The sequence below is a fragment of the Wyeomyia smithii genome, chromosome 3, assembly GCF_029784165.1.
Source record: "Wyeomyia smithii strain HCP4-BCI-WySm-NY-G18 chromosome 3, ASM2978416v1, whole genome shotgun sequence".
Classification (NCBI taxonomy): domain Eukaryota; kingdom Metazoa; phylum Arthropoda; class Insecta; order Diptera; family Culicidae; genus Wyeomyia; species Wyeomyia smithii.
The window spans coordinates 73590766-73612623 of record NC_073696.1 but is presented as its reverse complement, the minus strand read 5'-3'; the positions used below and the strand labels follow the sequence as shown (position 1 = coordinate 73612623).

At 41.9% G+C, this 21858-nt stretch overlaps 2 protein-coding genes across 4 annotated transcripts; one reads left to right on the top strand and one right to left on the bottom strand.

Annotated features, from left to right (window-relative positions):
- Positions 1-228: 228 nt before the first annotated feature.
- On the bottom strand, positions 229-1098 carry LOC129732790 (brain protein I3). The gene is made up of 2 exons (XM_055694029.1): positions 877-1098; positions 229-807 (listed from the first exon to the last, which is right to left on the bottom strand). The coding sequence occupies exons 1-2, from the start codon at positions 944-946 to the stop codon at positions 425-427; spliced, it is 453 nt and encodes a 150-aa protein (XP_055550004.1). The 5' UTR covers positions 947-1098; the 3' UTR covers positions 229-424.
- A 5620-nt stretch (positions 1099-6718) lies between these two features.
- LOC129732787 (intermembrane lipid transfer protein Vps13D) lies at positions 6719-21824 on the top strand. 3 transcript variants are annotated; one of them, XM_055694026.1, is made up of 10 exons: positions 6719-7203; positions 7827-8560; positions 8636-10782; positions 10840-10979; positions 11327-11425; positions 11497-14174; positions 14328-14781; positions 14989-15770; positions 16034-21484; positions 21539-21824. In XM_055694026.1, exons 1-10 carry the CDS (start codon positions 7107-7109, stop codon positions 21608-21610), a joined length of 12654 nt encoding a protein of 4217 aa, XP_055550001.1. In that variant the 5' UTR covers positions 6719-7106; the 3' UTR covers positions 21611-21824. The 3 variants fall into 3 exon arrangements, with proteins under 3 accessions (XP_055550001.1, XP_055550000.1, XP_055549998.1); XM_055694025.1 differs by having other exon boundaries at positions 11285-11425; XM_055694023.1 differs by having other exon boundaries at positions 11282-11425.
- Positions 21825-21858: the final 34 nt, after the last annotated feature.

Sequence of the window (21858 nt, the reverse complement as noted above, 5' to 3'; positions counted from 1 at the left end):
ACAGAATTTTCGGCCTTGTTATGCTTTCTGCGTCTGGGCCTTCTATTATTATTGTTGATAATAAAAAAAAAAAAACTGATTGGTCAAAAACATATTTATGCATTTTGACTAGGATTGGCAAATATTTCTAAAAGCCTTTCGCATCCGGTGGTGCTTTAGAGGGTTAATGCGTTCGGCATATTTTCTATTCTGTGTTCTGTGAATAGGATAAAAAAAAATCCGAGAAAATTCACCAATAGTAAACATTTAATATATGTACATTCATGCATATAAGTATCTAGAAACATTAATTCCTAGCTAAACCTTCAGTTTATGCGCAAAACATATTCAAGATTCGGTACTCGATTAACTTTGGGAAAAGATTTTGATCACATTCCAATGTAGGTACAGCGTTGAGGAACTAGAAATCGGTTGTCATATGTTATTAAAACTGTGCGTTACAGTTTGTACATCGCCGGTTTTTCATTGCCAAGCAGCAAAGTATACCAACCGGAAAGCAAAAGATCGCACAGCATATACCACAGCAAGTATAATCATCTTCCAGCATTCCAATACGACAGGCTGGGCAGCCACCGACAATTAAAATTTGCTGCGGTATGACCATAGTAGTAGTTGTAGTGGCTGTCATTTCACCAGTCATAGATCCACTTCCTGGAGGAATAACGACAGCATCGGGAGCTATTTTCGATCCACTGAAGTCCATTGAGCCGTAATTCGGAGTGGTCTGTGAAGGAGCGCTAGAATGGGGGTAGTATTGTTGCTGGGGATACGGTGCCGATGGCATTATTGTAATCACGGCGGGTATCTCTGTGATAACAAAAAATTTTCCGTCAAACGAAAAATGAGTCATACTGTAGGCAACAATTTTTCACAAACCTTGCAAAGCTGCCTGGCGATTTCCTGACATTACTTCGTCATATGTTGGTGGATTTCTTGCATCACCCATAGCTATAATGTTAGCAGAACGAGGCAAAAACTCGATATTTGATTTTAAGAAACGCAATAATTTAAGAATCACAAAGATGATTGAAAAACATGAAGAGCGTATTATTTATACAACAAAAATGCAAACTTGCATTATTATTTTAGGGATGTACAAACATTTATATGCTTGATGTTGTCAACCAAAGTAAATGAAATTCAGGTGGCTCATTTTTTTTAGGTTTGCAGTCGCGAATACATTTCATGACGATTAAGAGTAGTTGATCTCTTGTCACATAAATGAGAGTGTAATATTAAGCTAATTTTTTTTTCACCACAAAAGATCAAAACAATGGTCGCAGTTGTCCAAATCTTACAAGCAAATATTTTGGCAAAAATTGACGAAATTATAGTAAAACTTACAGAAATCATAGAACAGTCTACTTGATAATAATACATAATAATAATTTATTCATGTACGGACATCTAATAAGTGTTACGCAATACATTCAAAAAATTCCACTCTTGATTGAACATTTAAAAAAATTAGTTAGAGTTTGAATCAATCAGATTCCGAAGGAAGTATATTAGTGTTACTCAATCTTTTCTGGCAACAGCAATTCACAGATTCAAACTGTGCTTGAAGAAGTGAGCTGAAAATCCAGTAGTCAAAGCATTGCTTATTGCTTATTAAACTGTAATATGCCAACCAGTTTTACACTTCTACTGAAATTATAATGATGTAAATTATTTGAATTATATATAAGCACGTCTTGTTGAATTTACACTTTTTAGAAATACTATTGCGTACGATGTAACTCATTTTCTGGATGCAGCTTAGTGTCAGTACTGGATATATTCCACCATGACCAATGAATGATACTCAATAATAATCAATCATTATGCCATTATGCCTAGTACTAGTACTAAAAATTAACAATTGTAATGCCTTCTGTGGCGTGCATATTTAAGAAAAATATGTTACAATCTGAAGCACATCAGAATCACATCCAAATTGAGCGTCGTTATATCACAGACGAACAGACGTACCACGAAATTTAACTCAACTCAGTTGACAGTTGTCGCGCGCCGTGCTGCCAGAAACAGCAGAAAGGTTTAAAGTTTTTTTTGCGGAATATGTCCAGTAGGTGTTTTTTTTTTTTTTTTTAAAGGTGGCGGGGAAATCTGCAAACAGACACCTGGGAAGAGAACTCAGGGTGTGGGGATGAGACTAGGGGAGAGATGCTGGGGTAGTTACACTCGCCAAGGCACCTACTGATCCCTGTCCCGACCCACTAAAACCCCTCCAGTCTCCAGCCCTGGTCTTCCCGGAACGACGGTTAAGTATTACGTCGGGGAGTGGCTTTTGTGCGTGATGCACCCTCTTTACTCTTATAACCTCCTAGCTAACTACCTGGAGACTGGTAATTAGCTACCACTGGCGTGTTGGTGGTTGACCCGCCACACACGTTGCAGCTCCAGAACAATCTGAGAGGCGGCCGCACAGACCGCGTTCCAGATGTCCGGGTCGTCGCACATCCTCCGGACTAGATTGTCCGGAGTAGTGCCAGGCCCGCTCACAGCCATCATGTTGCTCCTCGCTCTTACGAAACGGGGGCATACGAAGAAGACATGCTCAGCAGTCTCCTCCTCCTCCACGCACTCGGGACACATGGGGGACACCGCGTGCCCGAACCTGTGCAGATATTGCCTGAAACAACCATGGCCTGACAGGATTTGTGTCAGGTGGAAGTTCACTTCACCATGTCGTCTCCCGACCCAGCCGGATATCTCCGGTATGAGTCGGTGCGTCCATCTGCCCTTTGTGGAGTTGGACCATTCCCGCTGCCAGCGGAGCATCGAGAATGACCTTCTGGTACCTCGTATGCCCCTTGTGTCACGTTGGTCGAAACACTCTCTGTCCTCCTTGATGGCGATGCTGATAGGCATCATGCCGGACAAGACACAGATTGCATCGTATGACACCGTACGATACGCACTCGCAACTCTCAGGCACATGAGCCTGTAGGTGCTTTCCAGTTTACCACGGTAACTGTTAGTACCTAGCGCTCTGGACCACACTGGCCCACCATACCTAAGTATGGACGAAACCACGCTGGCAAGAAGTCTTCGCTTGCTGCCATAAACCGCTGAGCTATTGGACATCATACGAGATAGTGCTGCAATAGCCGATGAGGCCCTCTTACAGGCATAGTCGACGTGACTCCCGAACGTGAGCTTGTCGTCCACCATAACCCCCAAGAGCTTTAGGGATCGCTTCGAGGTGATGGTGCAGTCTCCGACTCTGACCACCGCCTGTTGCTCCGATTTACGGTTGTTCACAACCGTGACCTCCGTCTTATGATGCGCGAGCTCCAGTTTCCTGGAGCGCATCCAGTCCTCGACCTTGCGTATACAGTGCGCGGCCGTCAACTCGACCTCCTCGATAGACTCGCCGTAAACCTCCAGCGTTATGTCGTCTGCAAAGCCGACGATCACAACCCCTACAGGGAACTTGAGTTTCAACACTCCGTAATACATGACATTCCACAACACCGGGCCCAGGATGGAACCTTGCGGAACTCCTGCGGTAATTGGGACGCACTTCTGACCCTCCTCCGTGTCGTAAACAAGTATTCAATTCTGGAAATAATTTTCCAGAATCTTGTACAGCGACACCGGTACATGGATGCTCCTGAGCGCGAGCGCTATGGAGTCCCAACTGGCACTATTGAACGCATTCTTCACGTCGAGCGTGACGATTGCGCAGTAGCGTATTCCCCTTCTCTTGCGCTGGATTGCTACCTCCGCCGTCTTGATGACGGAAGAGATTGCGTCCAGCGTGGACCTGCCCTTCCGGAAGCCGAACTGGTTACTTGCCAGACCGTGTACACCCTCCGTGTACCTCACCAGTCTGTTGAGGATGATCCTCTCAAGCACCTTGCCCGCGGTGTCCAGCAGGCAGATAGGCCTATATGCCGATGGGTCCCCTGGCGGTTTCCCAGCCTTCGGCAATAAGACCAGTCTCTGCCGCTTCCACCTGTCCGGAAAGAGACAGTCATCCAGGCACCTCTGCATGACTGCCCTGAACAGCCCGGGGGCCGTTTTTATCGCCAGCCTGATCGCCAGGTTAGGGATACCATCCGGTCCCGGTGCCTTGCTCACCTTTAGGGATTTGGCGATCACGATGAGTTCCTCATTCGTAACCCTTGCCTCCTCCCCTGCCTCGACACGGCTGTCGTCGCTCACGGATTGGATGCTCGGCAGGTTGGCCGACCATCTCTGTTCTTTGTCTGAGATACTGGAACGTCGGACGTGAGACTCGACCGCCGGAGGCCAAGGACTTGGCTCGTGGCGTGGAAAGAGTCCCTCGATGATACGCTCCAGCATCGCTGGTGATCGCTCTGCAGGCGCCAGCGCGCCTTTAGTCTTGGCCATTACGATCCTGTAGGCGTCACCCCACGGATTTGTATTGGCACTCGCACATAGCCTATCGAAGCAGGCCCTCTTGCTGGGCTTTATCGCACTCTTTAGCATCGATCTTGCCGAACTGAATGCTGCGCGGCGCTCTGTCCTCTCTTCTTCGTTTCGCGCACGCTACATCCTCCGTCTTGCACGGAGGCACGCACTGCGAAGGTCGGCTATCGCGTCCGTCCACCAGTAAACCGGTGGCTTTCCATTCCTAGGTTGGCGAGTCCTAGGCATGGTGGCGTCGCACGCCCGCGATAGCATAGCAACTAGTTGGTCAGCAGTCGGGCGGAGCCAACTGCCCCCCTCGCGCTCCCTTCTCATTGCCTCTTCGAATACCTCGGCATCAAAGTGCGATGTCTTCCACCCGCGAACGGTCGGAGTGTTGGCTCTACCCGTCGCTTGCCGCCTCTCGTTGTTGTCTACACTAAAACAGACCGCCTGGTGGTCGCTATTAGTGTAGCCATCGTCTACCCTCCAGTTCTTGACCAGTCCTGGGCTGGAGAACGTCACGTCGATGATCGACTCCGCACCATTTCTGCTAAATGTACTTTTGTTCCCAACGTTGGCCAGATCTAGGTTGAGCTTTGCAAAAGCCCCCAACAGGATCTGGCCCCTCTGGTTCGTGAAGCGACTTCCCCACTCAACAGCCCAAGCGTTGAAGTCGCCCGCCACCACCAACGGCGTTAGGCCCGTTAGCTCCATGGATAGGAGGTCGACCATCTGGGTGAACCTTTCGGTAGACCAACGTGGCGGAGCATAGCAACTGCAGTAGAACACTCCGTTCACCTTAGCAACTACGTACCCTTCTTCTGAGGTTGAGACAACCTCCTGAACCGGGAACTTGCTCGTCGTACATATGGCCGCCAATCTGGACTTATCCGCAACCCAGTTACCGTTTCCGGGAGGGATGCGGTAGGGATCCGATATGACGGCGATGTCCGACAACGACTCAGTGGCTGCTTGGTGTAGCAGCTGCTGAGCCGCGAAGCAATGGTTCAGGTTCAGTTGCGTCACCCTTACGCCCGTGGTTTCGCAGCCGGATTACCGGCTGGGCACCTGGGGCCTCCCATAAAGTGTTTGGCGTCCCGTTTCCCGGAACATACCATGCACTTGGGAGACTCCCCACAGTCCTTTGCTTTATGGCCTGCACCTCCACATCGCCTGCACAGCTGGCTCCTATCGGGCCCCTTGCAGGTCCAGTAGGTGTCGCACAAGTTGATCGTAACCGCATTTTTTTAGAATTTTGTATGGAGTGGTACGTCTGTTTGACTGTGGTTATATGCGACGTTATTCAGAAAGAAGTTATGTAAAGGGAACCCAGTGAAAGTTACTCAAAATTAAAAAGGACTTCTACCAATTTTTTGACGTTTACGAACATCGTTATAAACCGAGCCATTGGCATCCCTATGTCGAGCAACAGTGAGTGACAATGAACTCATGTCCTGGGCTCAAATTAAATTGTGCCCGCTGTCAGCAGTAACATACAGATGTATGAAAAAAGGCGGTGATATGCTATCTCGTTTACACATATGTTGAGAGGTTAGCCCTTGAAACATGCACACTTAAAATTTTTTCCCGGGTCTCGGTAATTTATTGCCGAGAACGGCACCACTGAGTGCTCGGTTAAAAAAATAATGACAGCTGTCACATTTTTTCGTGAATCTCGGTTCACCTAACTGATATTTCGGCTCGTTAATATTTTGTGCCGAAGCTTCAGTTAGGTTGAACCGAGATTTTCGAAAAAATGTGACAGCTGTCATTTTTTTTCTAACCGAGCACTCAGTGGTGCCGTTCTCGGCAAAAATTACCGAGACCCGGCAAAAAAATTTAAGTGTGTGGTGCGAGTCAGAGTTGCTCAGTTCATGAGTTATTTACGAACGTGCATATTATGTATTGCGTCGGCGCAAGCGAGTCCTTAAGAATTTTCTTTTAAACGGTTTTAAACAACTTACACTACTTTTATGTAGAAAGATTGCCATTCAACCTTTTAACATTTTTTTAGCAATGAGCATACGACGACTGGCCTGTTGGAGGCATCGTACCTCGAGACCAGCTGCAGCTGAAAGGCTACAAATACCACAAAGTAAATTTTACTCTATTTAGAGTGAAATTGAGCGAGTGTGCTTGCATAGCTTGAAACTTCACGTCACATTTGAAATTCTTGGATTATTTCAGTTTTTCTCTTCTGTGTGTAAATTGGAAACCCTATCAATCAGCTGTTTATACTGTTGAATCAATGAGAATAAATCATACTCATTGCTGTTGAATGACATATTATACAAACACCTATACTGTGTACTGCATACACAACCACTACTAAACACTGTTTTCTTTTGTTTCCTCGTGTGCTCGTTCGGTTCGGTCGCGAAACGGCATTTTTTCACAATTTCATATCGTCGGGAGTTGTTGCAAAGCTGCTAAAGAAAACGTTTACAAGATTATTAAGTTTACAACGTATTTCCCTGAACACTCGAAATTTTCTATAAGTCATGTGTATCAATCGGAACAAACATGTATTACGTAATTGCAGTATGATAAGAGTCATTTTAAGCTGCAAAGTTCGTGATTCATAGGTGTTGGATTCCGTGAAAATTTGGAATTGTGATTGCATAAAGGCCAAGTGTATTAATCTGAGAAAAAAATATTATTAGAAACGAAAAACCAAAACAAAATCACTGGTTTTGGACGGCTAACGACGACCCGAAAAGGCAATAATGTTACGCGAGCTAATTGCATGGGTACTGAATAATTATCTAGGAAAATATGTGGAAAATCTTAATACGGCGCAACTGACTATTGCGCTGCTGTCTGGTAAGTTTTTGGAAATTTATACAAATATTTTTTCCACTTATTACTAGATGTAAGCTACTTTTCACGTATGTTTGCAAAAGTTGAATATGCCAATAATCGACGCTAAATAAAACAAAAACTCACAGAAAACATAATTACGACGTAGGTGACGCATACTGAACAGTGAATGGGTGCAAAGGTACACAAACAGGAAATAATCGGCTATACTTTTGTTTAGTTTTATTTTTGACATTATGTGATTGATTGCTTTCAATTTCTGTATTGTTTGTTATTAAATTATTGTCAATCACAAAATAATTTTACCATTGGTGGAGTGGCTTTTTGTTCTTGCACAATCGTCTGAGAAAAGAAGCAAGGTTTTATCATAACCTTCGAACGCATCGCTGAACTTTGGAAATTCAGCAGCAGAACCTGCACCATAGTTGTGCAAGTATAATAAATGTACCTTAGCATTAAGTGCTTATTTTTTTGACTGTTGAATCAAATCAGTTTATATTTCCGAATGGTTCCTGTGCACCGAATGGTGTTAATATAAACGTTAATCGTAATAGGAGTTGGAAAAGCTGCATTATTTTACCATCCTTAGACATCAATGATCTCACTCACGATATTCTTCATTCCAGGGCAAGTAGAACTGGAAAATTTACCATTGCGTAAGGATGCTCTTCGTTATTTAGGACTTCCGTTACAAATCATCAACGGTACAATTGGCAAAGTAAAACTCACGGTCCCAGTACGTGCCTTTCGCACTGCATCCTGGTGCTTGAATATCGATAATGTCAACGTAGTTTGTGGTCCGATTGATTTAAACGAATGGAACTCGGAAATCGAACAACAAACAGAGCTTGATTTTAAAATTGCTGCCCTTGATCGGCTAGAAGCGAAATGGCGTGCACAACGCGAAACTCCGATGACAGAAGGAAGTTATTATGCCTCTTCTTATTCTGGATGGCTCAGCTATGGAACGTCATTAGTAACCAAAATAATTGAAAACTTGCAGTTAAAAGTAACTGGCATTCATATTCGCTACGAAGATGGATTGACGATCCCGAATCAAACTTTTGCCTGTGGAATCAACATAGAAGCACTTTCTGCACAAAGCTGTGACTCCAATTGGCAACCCGGACAGACTTCTAACTGGAGTCAGCAACAAGTAACGTTTAAACTTGTGGAACTAACTAACTTTGCCATCTACTGGGATCCTCTTTCCCGGGATGAACAAATTTTCGTGATCAGCCCGATAAGTGCAAAAGCTCAGATGAAACGTGACCGCAGTGATACCCCATTGCGAACGCGCAGTCGACCACGGCTAGTATGCGATTTGATATGGGATGAGATAAAGATAACGCTGAGTGATGTAAGTGCAAACTTTATCTGAGCATTGTTCTAAATTATTTCAGGTTTATGGTTTATAACATAATGTTCTTTACAGGTTCAGTACAATCAAATGATGCAGTGCGTTCGAGGATTAGACGATATCGCCAGGTATCGTCGTTTCAAGTTAAGCCGGCCGAACTGCAATGTAGCGGATGACCCTAAAGCATGGTGGTATTATGCGATTCGCTGCCATGGTCTGCTACGACACTCCCAGATTGATCCGTTCGTAATTGCCAAAGAAAACCTGCGTTATATCGATGTGTACAATCGAGTGGTTAGTAATCCAAATGAAGTGTTATCCAGTGAAAACAAATGCTTCAAAGACCGAATAGAACGAGAACGCGATTTCGATGAGCTACGGCTGTTGAGAGATGTTTGTATGATGCGAGTTCCGACAATAGCAGAGAAATCCCCTGCCCAAATGAATCAGGGTAAAAGTATGCTAGTACACTTTTTTCCTCAATGGTTGGGTTGGTACAATAACAATAACGAAAGTCCAACAGATTCAACACCGCCATCGATGGATCAAATTGTTGATAACTTCGAAGCAAATTGGGGTAAAGATCAGGAACTTAGTCCTAGTACTAGCTTTGAAGATGAGATTTTAAATGCTCTTGCTGATTCGGTGGATACAAACTCATTGCTGAAGCGAGACGCAGTTTTTGGAAAATTTAATTTCGTCCTGAAACGAGGAACGATGGATTTTTGCAGTGGAATAGAAATGACTCCGATGCTGCAATTCCAATTCCAAAATCTTAAATTAGATGTAGAAACAAGGCCACGGAGTGGTTCGCATTACCTGAGTTTATCATTAGGGTCTATTTTGATTAAGGACCGGCTCACACCAAATTCACAGTTTGCTGACCTGGTGAAACCACAAGCGAAGGAGGACCAGCTTCCGCTCAATCCAAAGATGGGACCAATCAGGTCTAGAAGTCAATCAATGCCTCAGAATCAACTGACAGAGCCAATTTTTGAAGTGCAATATGAACGAAAGCCTCTTTCGTACGATACTGACTATCGTTTGATGGTCAAATCCCAATCGTTGGATATTGTTTACAATACCGATGCCGTCAAATGGTTAATTGATTTTCTGATGAAACCGCACCAGCAGTATGATACACGGCGCAAACTAGAAGATATGAAAAATAGAACGAAAATGGAATTTGTGCGCAATTGGAAAAATATTTTAGAAGGACACCTGAATGCGAGGAAAACGTGGACATTAGAATTCGACATATTCGCTCCGCAGATAATTTTTGTAGATAACTTTGCGGATCGTCAGAACAGTACCATTGTTGTTGTAGACTTTGGAAGATTACAGCTTACCAACGGGAATAGGACATTCTCTGGTGGCACCTCAGATAAGATAAATAATATTACTGTTTCACCTGAAGTTAAAACTGAAAACGATGAAGAAGATGCATTTATGACTCCTTGTTCGACGCCACCTGGATCAGAAGCTAGTACAACAAACTCACCAACGCTAGAGTCCGCTTTCTCTGAACTCCCGGAATTGAACCCGACCAATGCTGATACCTTAGACGAACATGCTTTGTACCAGAAGTTGTACGATCGTTACCAGCTCCGCCTGACGGACTTGCAAGTGTTGGTATGCCGAGGCAAAGAACGATGGAATTTTGCCAGTACTAAGGGTACATCTACGTTGCATGTACTTGATCGTTTCAGCATATCTTTGGAGGTTGAAAGACGTGTTGTTTACACAAGTGATCCTCAATATCCTAGTTTAACCTTGTCTGGTATACTACCGAAGCTGAACGCTCACATAAATGAATATAAACTGTCAACTCTATTAACTTTAATCGACACTTTCACAAGAGCTGGTTCGCTTCGAGTAGGGGATGATGTTCCAGATGCTACAGGAATGTTTAGGCATGAGAGTGACATCGATGCGAATGTGGTGGTTTGTAACGGTATTGAAACTGATTCAAGTTCAGTCTACCGCCAGGGTTCTGCTAATATTGTAGTGTTTCAATTCAGTATTGATCAATTGTCGCTGGAAGTACAGTCAAGAGGTAGAAGTATCGTAGAACTTCAAGTAACCGGTGTGAAAGCTGGATACAGCAAAAGACCGGAAGATGTGACATTAACTCTATCGGTTCATGGACTTTTGCTGGCTGACGCAATGCAATCCTTTGGACCAGATTTTGAACTACTTATTGCCAGTCATCGACATGTGGGGTGAATATTCTCATTTTATCTAAAAATTAATTATGCTGCCAATATGCTATTTTTCAGAATGGATAGCCTCTCTGGCAGCCTCCGACAGAGTGAACCATGCTCTCCGTGTTCTCCGGGCTCGCCAGATCCGAATATGGAGAGCCGTCGGCCAACTAGTCCACTAACCATTTCGAAGGCACTAAGTAATCTACAAAAAGGTAATAATTATATTTGCCATTGTAATGATAATATTTAAATTACCAGATTACTACTTTTCGTGTTATAATCAGTTTGTCTTAGTGATTGAAACTTACTGATTGATTTACTTAGGACTTTTGCACTTGAGTTCCAATAAACTTATGAGAATTAACTCACACTCGTTCTACATTTTTTGATAAATCTATGTTACAATTTTCTGTACACATATTATTTATGAGATTTTTCATTTTTTTTTTTTAATTTGACTACGTTACGTTGTTTTTGATTCGTTAATCTAATAATAACTGAACAACGGAATTAGAAGTAAATTCTCCTACTTGGAACGCTGCTCAATTTGGTGACCTAGATGCTCTCATAACCGTAGAGGTCATATTCGTTAATAGTAGTAACTTAGATGACCGACTGCAGGTGGCCAACATTCAATTCAACAATTTGGATATCATAGGTAAGTAACAGATTGCAGCATTTAACTATAGAATTCAAATTATTTTTCAATTGCTTCATTCACCTTTCTAGCTAACCAAGAAACTATCGTGGAACTTGTGGGGTTTATTAAACGGGTCATTCCAAAGCAACCAACGAAACCAGATCACACAGCACCAACACAAAAGTCTGAAAATACCCAGGCATCTACTGACTCGCTAACACCAATAGTAACCAAAGAAAATGAATCCGATACTAGTAACCTCGGGCGAACAGAAATCACATTCGATTTCCACCGGCTTAATGTGTTAATTTTGCGAGCATTGATGCGTGATAATTATCTAGTGGGACGCAAAGTGGGAACGTTTACTATGTCCGAGGCAAAAATTCATGCATCTCTCGGAGCTTTCATGACCGTAGAAGGATCGCTTGGAGGACTTCAAGTACTAGATTTAACACCAGAAGGCATCAATCATCAAAGAATACTTTCGGTCGGGAAAGATCCCCTCACCGATCCACCCACAATTCGTCGCAATGAACCAGATCTAATGACCTCATTAGCGCAAGAAGTCTATGGTGTGCCAAAGGAAAGCACGGACGGATTAGTTGAAGAAAGGCAAGCCCTTTCTTTTTCTGTTTCCAAAGACACTAATGCGATAATCGATGTCCGCGTGAAAATGGCATCGGTGTGGTTCATTCACTGTGCCCGGTTTATGCAGGAGTTAAGCTGGTGTGCCTCAGAATTCAAACATTATCTAAAAAATTTGGCTCGTTCGATTCGAGACAAAGCAACGGACATGGCTCTTGGTTTGGTACAGTCTAGAAGTGATCTTTCAAGCAGTCGTTCTGAGAGTATCTACAATTCACCACGTAAAACCAGACGACAAAGGACGGTTTCATTATCAAAAACACAAGAAGTGTTCTTGAATGCTGAATATACGCTAAAAGTGGACATTACACTTGAGACTCCTGTGTTAATATTACCAAGATCAAGTAGCAGTACACAAGTACTAGTGGCTCATCTCGGAAAGATTACAGTGAGCAATACCCATGACCATCAAAACATTTATGCAAATACTACCCAGAACAATATTACTACCATAATCGCCGATGTAGATGAAGCTGTTTACAATCTCAGTGACCCCGATGAAATTTTGGAACCTTCTGCTAAAGACGCTGACTCAAAAGGAATTCGTTTTGGGAAGGATCAATCAATGGAATTCGTCGATAGTGTAACGCAAAATTTTGAATTGTATAAAATTGATATAAAAAATATAAACCTTTATTCACTCGATACAATCAATAGAAAAGGTTTTAGATATTCAGCACTACCACGAGCAGAAGAATTCTATTCATGCAAGGAAAATGCAATTCCTATTATACATGATACAATATTCTCACTCGAAATATCGCGAGAGAGTGTCGAAATGGACAACGATTGCTTTCGAATATTCGGATGTGTTGTAAAACCACTGCGAGTATCTCTTAAACGACAGCAGTACGAACAACTGCTTGAAACCATCGATAATGTATTTAAAATTCCCCGAGATTTGGTTCGTCCTCCAGCTGAAGCTTCGACAATGACTGATAAGCATCCAGAAATTCTTGAAGAGTCAACATTCAATGCGTATCCAATTTCAGACAAGGTTCGTCGTGGTCTTATGTATCAAAATAGCTTTGAAGAGAGACCTTCTTCCGTAAATATAAAAGTAAACTTTGAGTTACCAACCTTTATCATACAACTAAACGATGGAAGCGATGTACCTCAAATACAGATCTCCTTCAAAGACTTTTCTGTGATGTTCGAAAAGCGTAACGTGTACGAAACGCACCTTGAAATTTCTCTACGGTCAATCATGATGGAAGATCTACTTCAACCTGACACTGCTAAAAATCGGTATATGGTAGTATCGTCCTCACAGAACAATCAGTTTGGTAGACCAGCAACATCATTTGCTTCGCATTCTTGTCCTAATTTGGCTGGACTTTTAAGCAACATCGAAGAATTACCAAACTCCTTGCCAAACAATTTAAACGATAAAACGTGCTTCTATTTCTTAACAGCAAATAAGACTTTGTGTCCTGATACCCCTCCTCCATCTCCCTCGATACAGAGGCAACAAAACAAAACCGGTACTGGTGAAGAAGCTAACTTGGTCATTTATACATCGATAATGGTTGACCCAAGCTGTCCGACGTTTGCCACTCAATTTAACTCTCTTCAACAGTGTAGTTCAATCGATTTCAATAGTCTTGACCTGATAGTATCAGTGGAGAGTTGGTTTGTCTTGTTGAACTTTTTTGGTTTGCTTAATGATGGAGAATCGTCAAGTGGTACACATAAATCTTCTTCGGAACAAATGACACGCGAAAAAAATTTGAACCGCAGCCATACGCAGCTGGACATTTCGGTGCGATCGTTGTCGCTGGTGTTGGCTAAACCAGATTACGAAATAGCTAAAGCTAACGTATCCAACGCAAACTTTACCATATCTCAACTATATCATACGAAGCAAGTCGAAGGTAGACTTGGCTCTATTACGCTGAGCGATCTGACACCGTATGGTTTTATCTATCGCGAAAAATTCATGACCACTGGAAATGAGGCTTTGAGCTTTGTATACATCCGGGATGCGGAAAAATCCTATGCAAGAAACCTTCAAAAAGATGCTGTTTTAAAGATAGAAATGTCTTCAGTGCGATTTGTGCACACCAAGCGTTTCATTGCTGAGATACAATTGTTTTTCAAGGAATTTTCCCAACTGCAAACTGTAAGTAACAAACACCAGAATAAAATCGTGTTTTTGTTTAGCTTCTCATTAAGCACGCATTCAAATTTACTTGCTTTTGCAATATAATAAATAATTTACTTTTTTTCTTTATTTTCTTTTACCAAAAAAAAAAAAAAATAACCTTATTCGCAGCCGGTGATGCGAAAAATTAAACCAACAGACTCCAGGCCTAGTCTCAACCAGCGACCCACTCAGCTGGGGTTGGAGATCAATGCTGGAGCACCGATTTTGATATTTCCAATGGCATTTAATAGTGATCAGGTCATTATAGCCGATCTAGGTGAATTCACACTGAAAAATGAATTTCGCATGAGCGATGATCCGGAAGTTATCAGTGTCTCCTCCAACGACACCGTTAAGGAAGTTCTAGATGTAATGCATGTCAATTTATTCCACACCAACATCTTCGCAGCCAATCGGATAGTAAAACCTGATGAACACCTCGAAATGAAACACTTTGATAACGATATTGCAATAGATATGAAATGTTACTTGTTAGTCAAGCAGGGGCCAAGTTTATTGAAAGACAAATGTCACCTGAAACTGCAAGTTGAACGAAATATGGACTCATGGAACAGTCATTTTGGTAAGTGAAACAATATAGTATATAATTACAAATGTATTCAATTTTTGCGTTTACGCAAATACGTTAGTAATTAAAATAATCAAAATGAATCAGGCGTACAATACTAAAAGTTTCTTGTTGCAAAAACATCTAATTTCATTCACATTATATGAGAATAGTTTTTATAACAAATATGAGTGTTGAACATTAACTGAAATTATATTCTAGTTCCAGATATCAGTGTGCACGGAACATTATCGAGATTAGAAGCTGTTCTAGATTTGCAACAGTATCGACTGGTGCGAGGATTTTTATCGTATAATCTGGGCGAATCCCTAGATGAACTCTATCTTCGACCGATGTACATTGCAAATAGTACATTGAGTTTGAACACTGATAGCGACCCGCTTGATGAATTGTGGAAAAATCTGTCTATACATCTTGAACTGCAAGACGTTTCAGTGCGTCTGGAGGCATTGGATATCGATGGCAAACCCACACCATTGGCATGTATCAACTTCATAAAATCCAAGTTACTGGTAGATTCTCTCAGTGACGGGGCTCAAGATATTGATCTGGTATCACAGGAAATACTAATCAAAGATACAAGGTCTGATGTACTTTCTTCGCCTGACGCAATCGGGAATGTTTTCTCTAACATACTGCAGCCGATAGTAAGTGATTTCGCGGACGGTCAAGTACAAGCTGAAATACATAGCAGACGGCGACAAGATTTGACGAAATTTACAATTCTTTTAAATAACATGCGCTTGATGGCGATTTTGGACTGGTTAGAGAGTGCCAAAGATTTCATACTACAGCAAGAAGAACAACCGCAAATTGGTTTGGAAATTCGAAATAACAAACGCTCAGCGTCAGTTGACATAAACAAGATAACACCAGTGCCTTCAGAGAACAACCGGATTGAGCTCAAGCTAAATATAACAGACTCCGAGCTGGTACTGGTGGAGAAAACAGATCAACACGATACGAACGCTGTTATTTTGAAGGTGGGTAGAAACTAGTGTGAACCACTTGATCTGTGAAATATTTTTGATCTTAATTTCAAACAGTAAATGTAATTATGAAGTCTGAAAAATTATTATGAAAAATGACATATTTCGAAGTTTTTACTATGATTTTTTTTTCACTCCATTTTTACAATTTTCATAACATCATTTCTTGCTCCTATACAAAAAAGTTTGGTTTGTCGTACATACAAAATGCATAGAAGAGACAGATAAGAATATATTTGTTTTCTTTTCCTTTCTAGAGTACTACCGTAGTATCATACCGACCATTCGAAACTGCCAAAATTTTGTCTATCAACCTTAACAATTTAGAAGTGTTTTCCTGTGTACTCGGCTCAGAGGACGGCACCGCTCTTTCTATTATTGATCCAATCACTGTTAACATGGATCTTCGGCAAGGTGTGTTAGATGTGCAAATGCAAAGGCAATTATGCATCCGGCTGTCTTATCACGATGTCAAAATGTTCCAGCGAATGTTAGAATCCCTTCCAGGTCAGACAAAATTTGCTCGAGACAGCAAACAAGCGAGCGTTGAAGAAAATACGGAAGCAAGTACAGCAGTCGAAAAACTTATTTTGTTGGGATTCAATCGAACAGACTGCCTAAAAGCATTGGAAAAGTCGAATTACCAGATAGATGAGGCAGCTCTTTGGTTGACGCAAAATTCGGAGCCATCAAAATACTCAGCCGAGAACAAAAAAATGGTGGAAGCGATTGAGCTCAAGGCATCATGTATATCAATTTGTATTATCGATGATTGCCGAGATGCAGATGTACCATTTGTGGAGCTTTCCTTGAATAAATTAGACCTTAGGCAAGAAATGGGCCAGTGTTTACCTTCGACTACTGCAGATGTCAATGATCTGGATTCTACTGTTGCTATAGAAGCATTCTCAACAACTTTCGCTGGATACAAAGCCGGTCGCTTGACTGGTGTATTTGCAAGCGACTATTATAATCGAGCTTTGAGCGGTTGGGAACCGTTGATTGAACCTTGGAAGGTTGACACGCAGTGGGGCTATAGTTTAGGCCAAACTGGAGCGAGCAGGAATCGACTTAACTTAAAAGTTGAAAGCAACGATACATTAAGACTGAATGTTACTAGTACTTTAATAGAACTTTATCAGTTGGTGAAAGAAAACTGGATTCAGGACTATTACAACTCTACGAATTCTGCATGTAAAAGTCCAGTAAACTATCGCAGAAGAACGCCATTCGTTCCATTTGCTATCAAGAATGATACAGGTGTGAAGTTGTGGTACACTACAGTTTTATCATCAGAATCTTCGAAAACAACTGTATTGTCTGATCCGGATACGCAGTGGAGTCAAGTGGATCCGGGGGGAACAGCCAGTTTCTCGTATGCCTCAGAAAGTAAACAACGCCATCGCGACACGCATAAATTGAATTTACATCAGATAGCCGTTCGTGTCGATGGTTGGCAAGAAGTAGGTCCAATATCCGTTGATCGAGTTGGAACTTTCTTTCGACATGCACGACCTGACCTTGTTGATGATTATTCACAAGCACCTAGAGCACGAATTGTTTTCGCAGTTTCACTGGAGGGATCCGCTCAGAAGCTCATCACCGTGCAATCTGCACTTAAGCTAACTAATAAGCTGGATAATCCTGTGTTGGTGAAAATGGAACACTTGTACGGTCATTTGAATATTCGTAACTGGCCTGATACGCATACACAAATTCTCCATTCCAATGAAATTCTAAATATTCCATTAACTCACGTACATGCAATATTGTATTTTCGTCCCCTCCCGGCAAATGTCCCCTTACTCGAGGACGTCAGCGCTAATCAATCTCGCTCGGAAGAATTGAGCATTTCAAGTGACGGTTGGACATTAATACAAAAATTTGACATCCATAAATCGTTCAACAATAACAACGGCTTTCAGTTTACCGATAAAGGAATTCGATGGAACGATGCGATAGAGACGAATGAACTTTACCAGGAATTGCGAACATGTCGTGGCTTGAGGGAAAGATCATATAAAATGTTAGTTTCTATCCGAAAAGAAGCCTATCCTTCTAAGGATGTTATACTGCTTCCTGGACATTCAATAACACTATGGCCACCACTCAGAATTCACAATCTGCTGCCGTGTGATTTACTCTACAAACTACCTTCTGGTACTCAGGGTAGAATATCCGCAACCAAAACAGCAAAAATCACCGAAATCGATATGGAACAACCGGTGATGTTGACTTTAACCCTAGATAGCTATCCTGAAGCTGGCCAAATTACTATACCAGCAGGATTTTATGGATCAACCGAACTGGATGTGAGACTGTTTGATACAAAATCTAGAATGTTGAAGTTAAGAGCTTGCGTTTGCATCATTAAAGGACGAGGAATACAAATTTCAATCAGCGCCCCATTTTGGTTAGTTAATAGAACAGGCATTCCTTTAGTCTTTCGTCAGGATGACTTGGACAGCGAAAGCTCCGGTCAGTTTTCAGAAAATGAACAAGCTCGCATGATCTCTCCGTTCATGTTTGCATTTTCTGACCCTTCCAGCTCGGGATGCCTTACTATGCGACTCGGAAGGCGATTCGGACAGGGTTTACAATGGTGCCAACCGTTTAAACTAGAACAAGGCATCAAACATAGGCAACTTGTCGGCGGAAAAGAATCGTTCATAATTGGGATTGAAGTTCGGCGTGCGAGAGGTCGCTATAATCAAACTTCTATCGTTACCTTTTCTCCCAGGTATCAATTGTACAATCGAAGTTCCTACAAACTTCAAGTTTTACAGAAATGTTTTACGGATACGGTGTATGACCCGGCAGCCAAATCAGCATATATTGAAGCTGTTCCCGGGTGTCATATAGCGTTCCACTGGCCACGTTTAGATAAGGAGCAAGAATTGTGCGTTCGATTACCTGATGTGCACGAGTGTCTGTGGTCCGCTGGAATTCCTATTTTTGAAACGCAAAGTCTCTATATCAACATTAGAACTGCGAACGGTGCTATGCAATTCCTTCGTTTGGAAACGATACTTCAAGGTGCAACTTATTTCATGATATTCAGCGATGCTCAGTCATTACCTCCGCCTATTCGTCTTGATAATTATTCGGAGGTACCAATCAGGTTCCACCAAGCAGCTGTTAAACATCAATTCAAAACAACAGTGCGGCCACGAAACTCAATGGCGTACGTATTGGACGAACCACTAGGCAACAAATATCTACAAATAGAGGCACCGGGCGGTGATTTCGAAAATTGTTCGCTGAATGGATTCGATAATTTTCGTCTAACCTATGAGAACTTCATCTACATTGCTTTTAGCCAAACGTTTGAATCAACTCCATCCTTCGAATATAGAACGACAAATGACTTGGATGTTAAATCACAACAACTAGTTTTGGGAGTTATTGACGGCCGAGTTGTTCTTGTTCGCAAGCAGGCAGGTGACCGTTCTCAACTGTGGCGAATGAATCATGAGAAACAACTAGAACATGAAGGTTCTTCACCGCCAAGTGAACCAGGGAAGAAACAAGCAAGGTTCGTACTAGATTTAGAAAAGCCACCTCAACCGATGCAGTTCATCAACTTAGTTGTCAGACCATCCAATAGACAGCGAAGATCTACGCAAACATGGCGCTTTACCGAAGAAGGACGACTGATGTGCGAGCATTCGAATATGTGTGTTCAAGCAAAAGGAGGAATCTTTGGGTTACAGATTGGATCCGAAGCAGGGCTCGGAATGTGCGTTTCGGAAACGAAAGCCTTGAATCGTTATGGTGTGCCTTATGATCAAGCCATTGAAAGACAGAAATTACGACCTGGTTCAGGCTGTCTCTCTGTAACGTATCGCATGGACGGGCCAATTAAGTGTATTCAGATAAAAGACGTAAAGAATCTGTCGGGGGGTCCTCTTGCACTTGATAACTCCTGGAAGCATGTGTCACACATACTTAATGAAATATCGAGCAGAAACTTGATTAATGAGCATAAACAATTCTTAGAAGAACAACAGGAATACTATATTGTAATGAAACTGCGAAAAGGTATTGGATTTTCTTTAATTTCCAACCAGCCTTGTGAGGAATTGGCCTACGTTACACTAGAGGATATCAATATGGAACTTATCTCTACAATAAATGTATTTTCATTGGATTTTAGTGTTGGAGATATGCAAATTGATAATCAACTTTTCGAAACTTCATGTCCCATAGCTTTATACACAATCCCACCGTCGTCGAACGAATCACCCAACCGATCTAGCTTATCATCTTTGCAACTGAATATCAAGCTTCTACCTAGTCCCAACACAAATGCTATAATATTTGAGCATTTCATCCTAAGCATTCGTCCGGTGGCTGTGTATTTAGAGGAGCGACTTATATTACGGTTAGTGAAATTTACTGGGTTAGCTAAAAGTCCCATCGATCTGACAGCTCTTCCGGACGAGTCAGATTATGAAGCGCAAAAAATCGTCTACAAGGTTCTTGACGCCAATGTGAAACGATACTACTTTGGAGATCTTCAGATTGTTCCAAGCCAAATAAGACTGAGTTTTATTACAGCTTCCAAGCTGGCACCCGAGTTTGCTGAAGTCAAACGAAATCTAGGGTTTACGTTTATCAAATTTGAAGATGCAATCATCAATTTTGATAAATTCACGCACAAATGTCACTTCGAAACAATGGACGCTTATTTGCACGCAATTAAATCGCATTATAAACAAGAACTGAAATGGCAAGCTGCGTCCATACTGGGGTCTGTAGATTTTCTCGGTAATCCACTTGGATTCGCAAACGACCTCACAGAAGGAGTTTCTGGCCTGTTACTGGAAGGGTCAATATCGTCACTAGTTAAAAATGTAACCCATGGAATATCTAACTCTACAGCAAAGCTCACGGAAACGATATCTGACGGTTTGGGTAAAGTTGTTTTTGATGATGAGCACGTGGAAGCCCGACAAAAAATTTTGGATGTATCTGGAGGCAGTGGGAGCACAACAGGTGATCATTTAGTAGCCGGTTTTAAAGGATTTACATTTGGACTGCTCGGAGGAGTTACTAGTGTGGTGAAGCATACTTACAATGGTACCGTAAATGATGGTTTTTCAGGATTTATCACCGGTCTTGGTAAAGGACTAGTTGGAACCGTAACAAAACCTGTTATCGGAGTGCTCGATTTGGCATCGGAAACTGCTAATGCTGTTCGGGAGCAAAGTAAAAGTTCTAGCAGAATTTTACCCGAACGCAAGCGTCATCCAAGAGTTGTAACTGGCGCACCAGGTGGTTTGCTTCCTCCTTATTCTAGTCTACAGAGCAAAGGTCAACAGTATCTGTTCTTGATCAATAAAAGAAATTTCAATGAACAATTTATGGCATACGAACCGTGCCTGTTGGATACCAAAGAATCAAAAATGCGACTACTTGTCTCAGCTGATCATGTTTGGGGATTTTCGAAAAACGAAGATACCACTACAATCGTTTTTCACTATCGGTTAAGTGAAATTATCTCTTGTCAGCTAGTCACTGTCCCTGCAGTTGGTGCTTCTAACGAGCCAAGCTCCAACACTACACGAGCCAAAAAGACAACAACCTATATCGAGTTTTGTCTTATGCTACCCTCCAAGTCTCTTACACCGAGTGCACCAGAAATGGTAAAACGACCACGGGTCCGGTGCCAGAACGAAGATATTGCAAAGAAAATTTGTCATCACGTAAGTTGTCTCCATATATGATTATAAGTTGCCGTCTGATAATTTTTATTCCAGATCAACTTTGCTAAGTGTATCTACGATGAGCGTGAACAAACGTTAAACTCAAATGCTGTGATCGAACCGTGAGGTATCAAAATTCCTCTCGTTAACTCAATTTCTGAGTCAAATACGTACTGAATTGAAAATGGCGTTTGGAACCTTAAAATTAAAAGAAAGCGATTAATTTTACGTCTGTTATTATTCTAGACTAAATTTGTTTCCGTTTTTAAACTGGCAGGACGAAGTACGATATATTGGTTAAAATAGATTAGTTTAAATTTTATTTCAATATAAAACGAAAGATTATATTTTGCTTTATATCCGAAATTCATTGT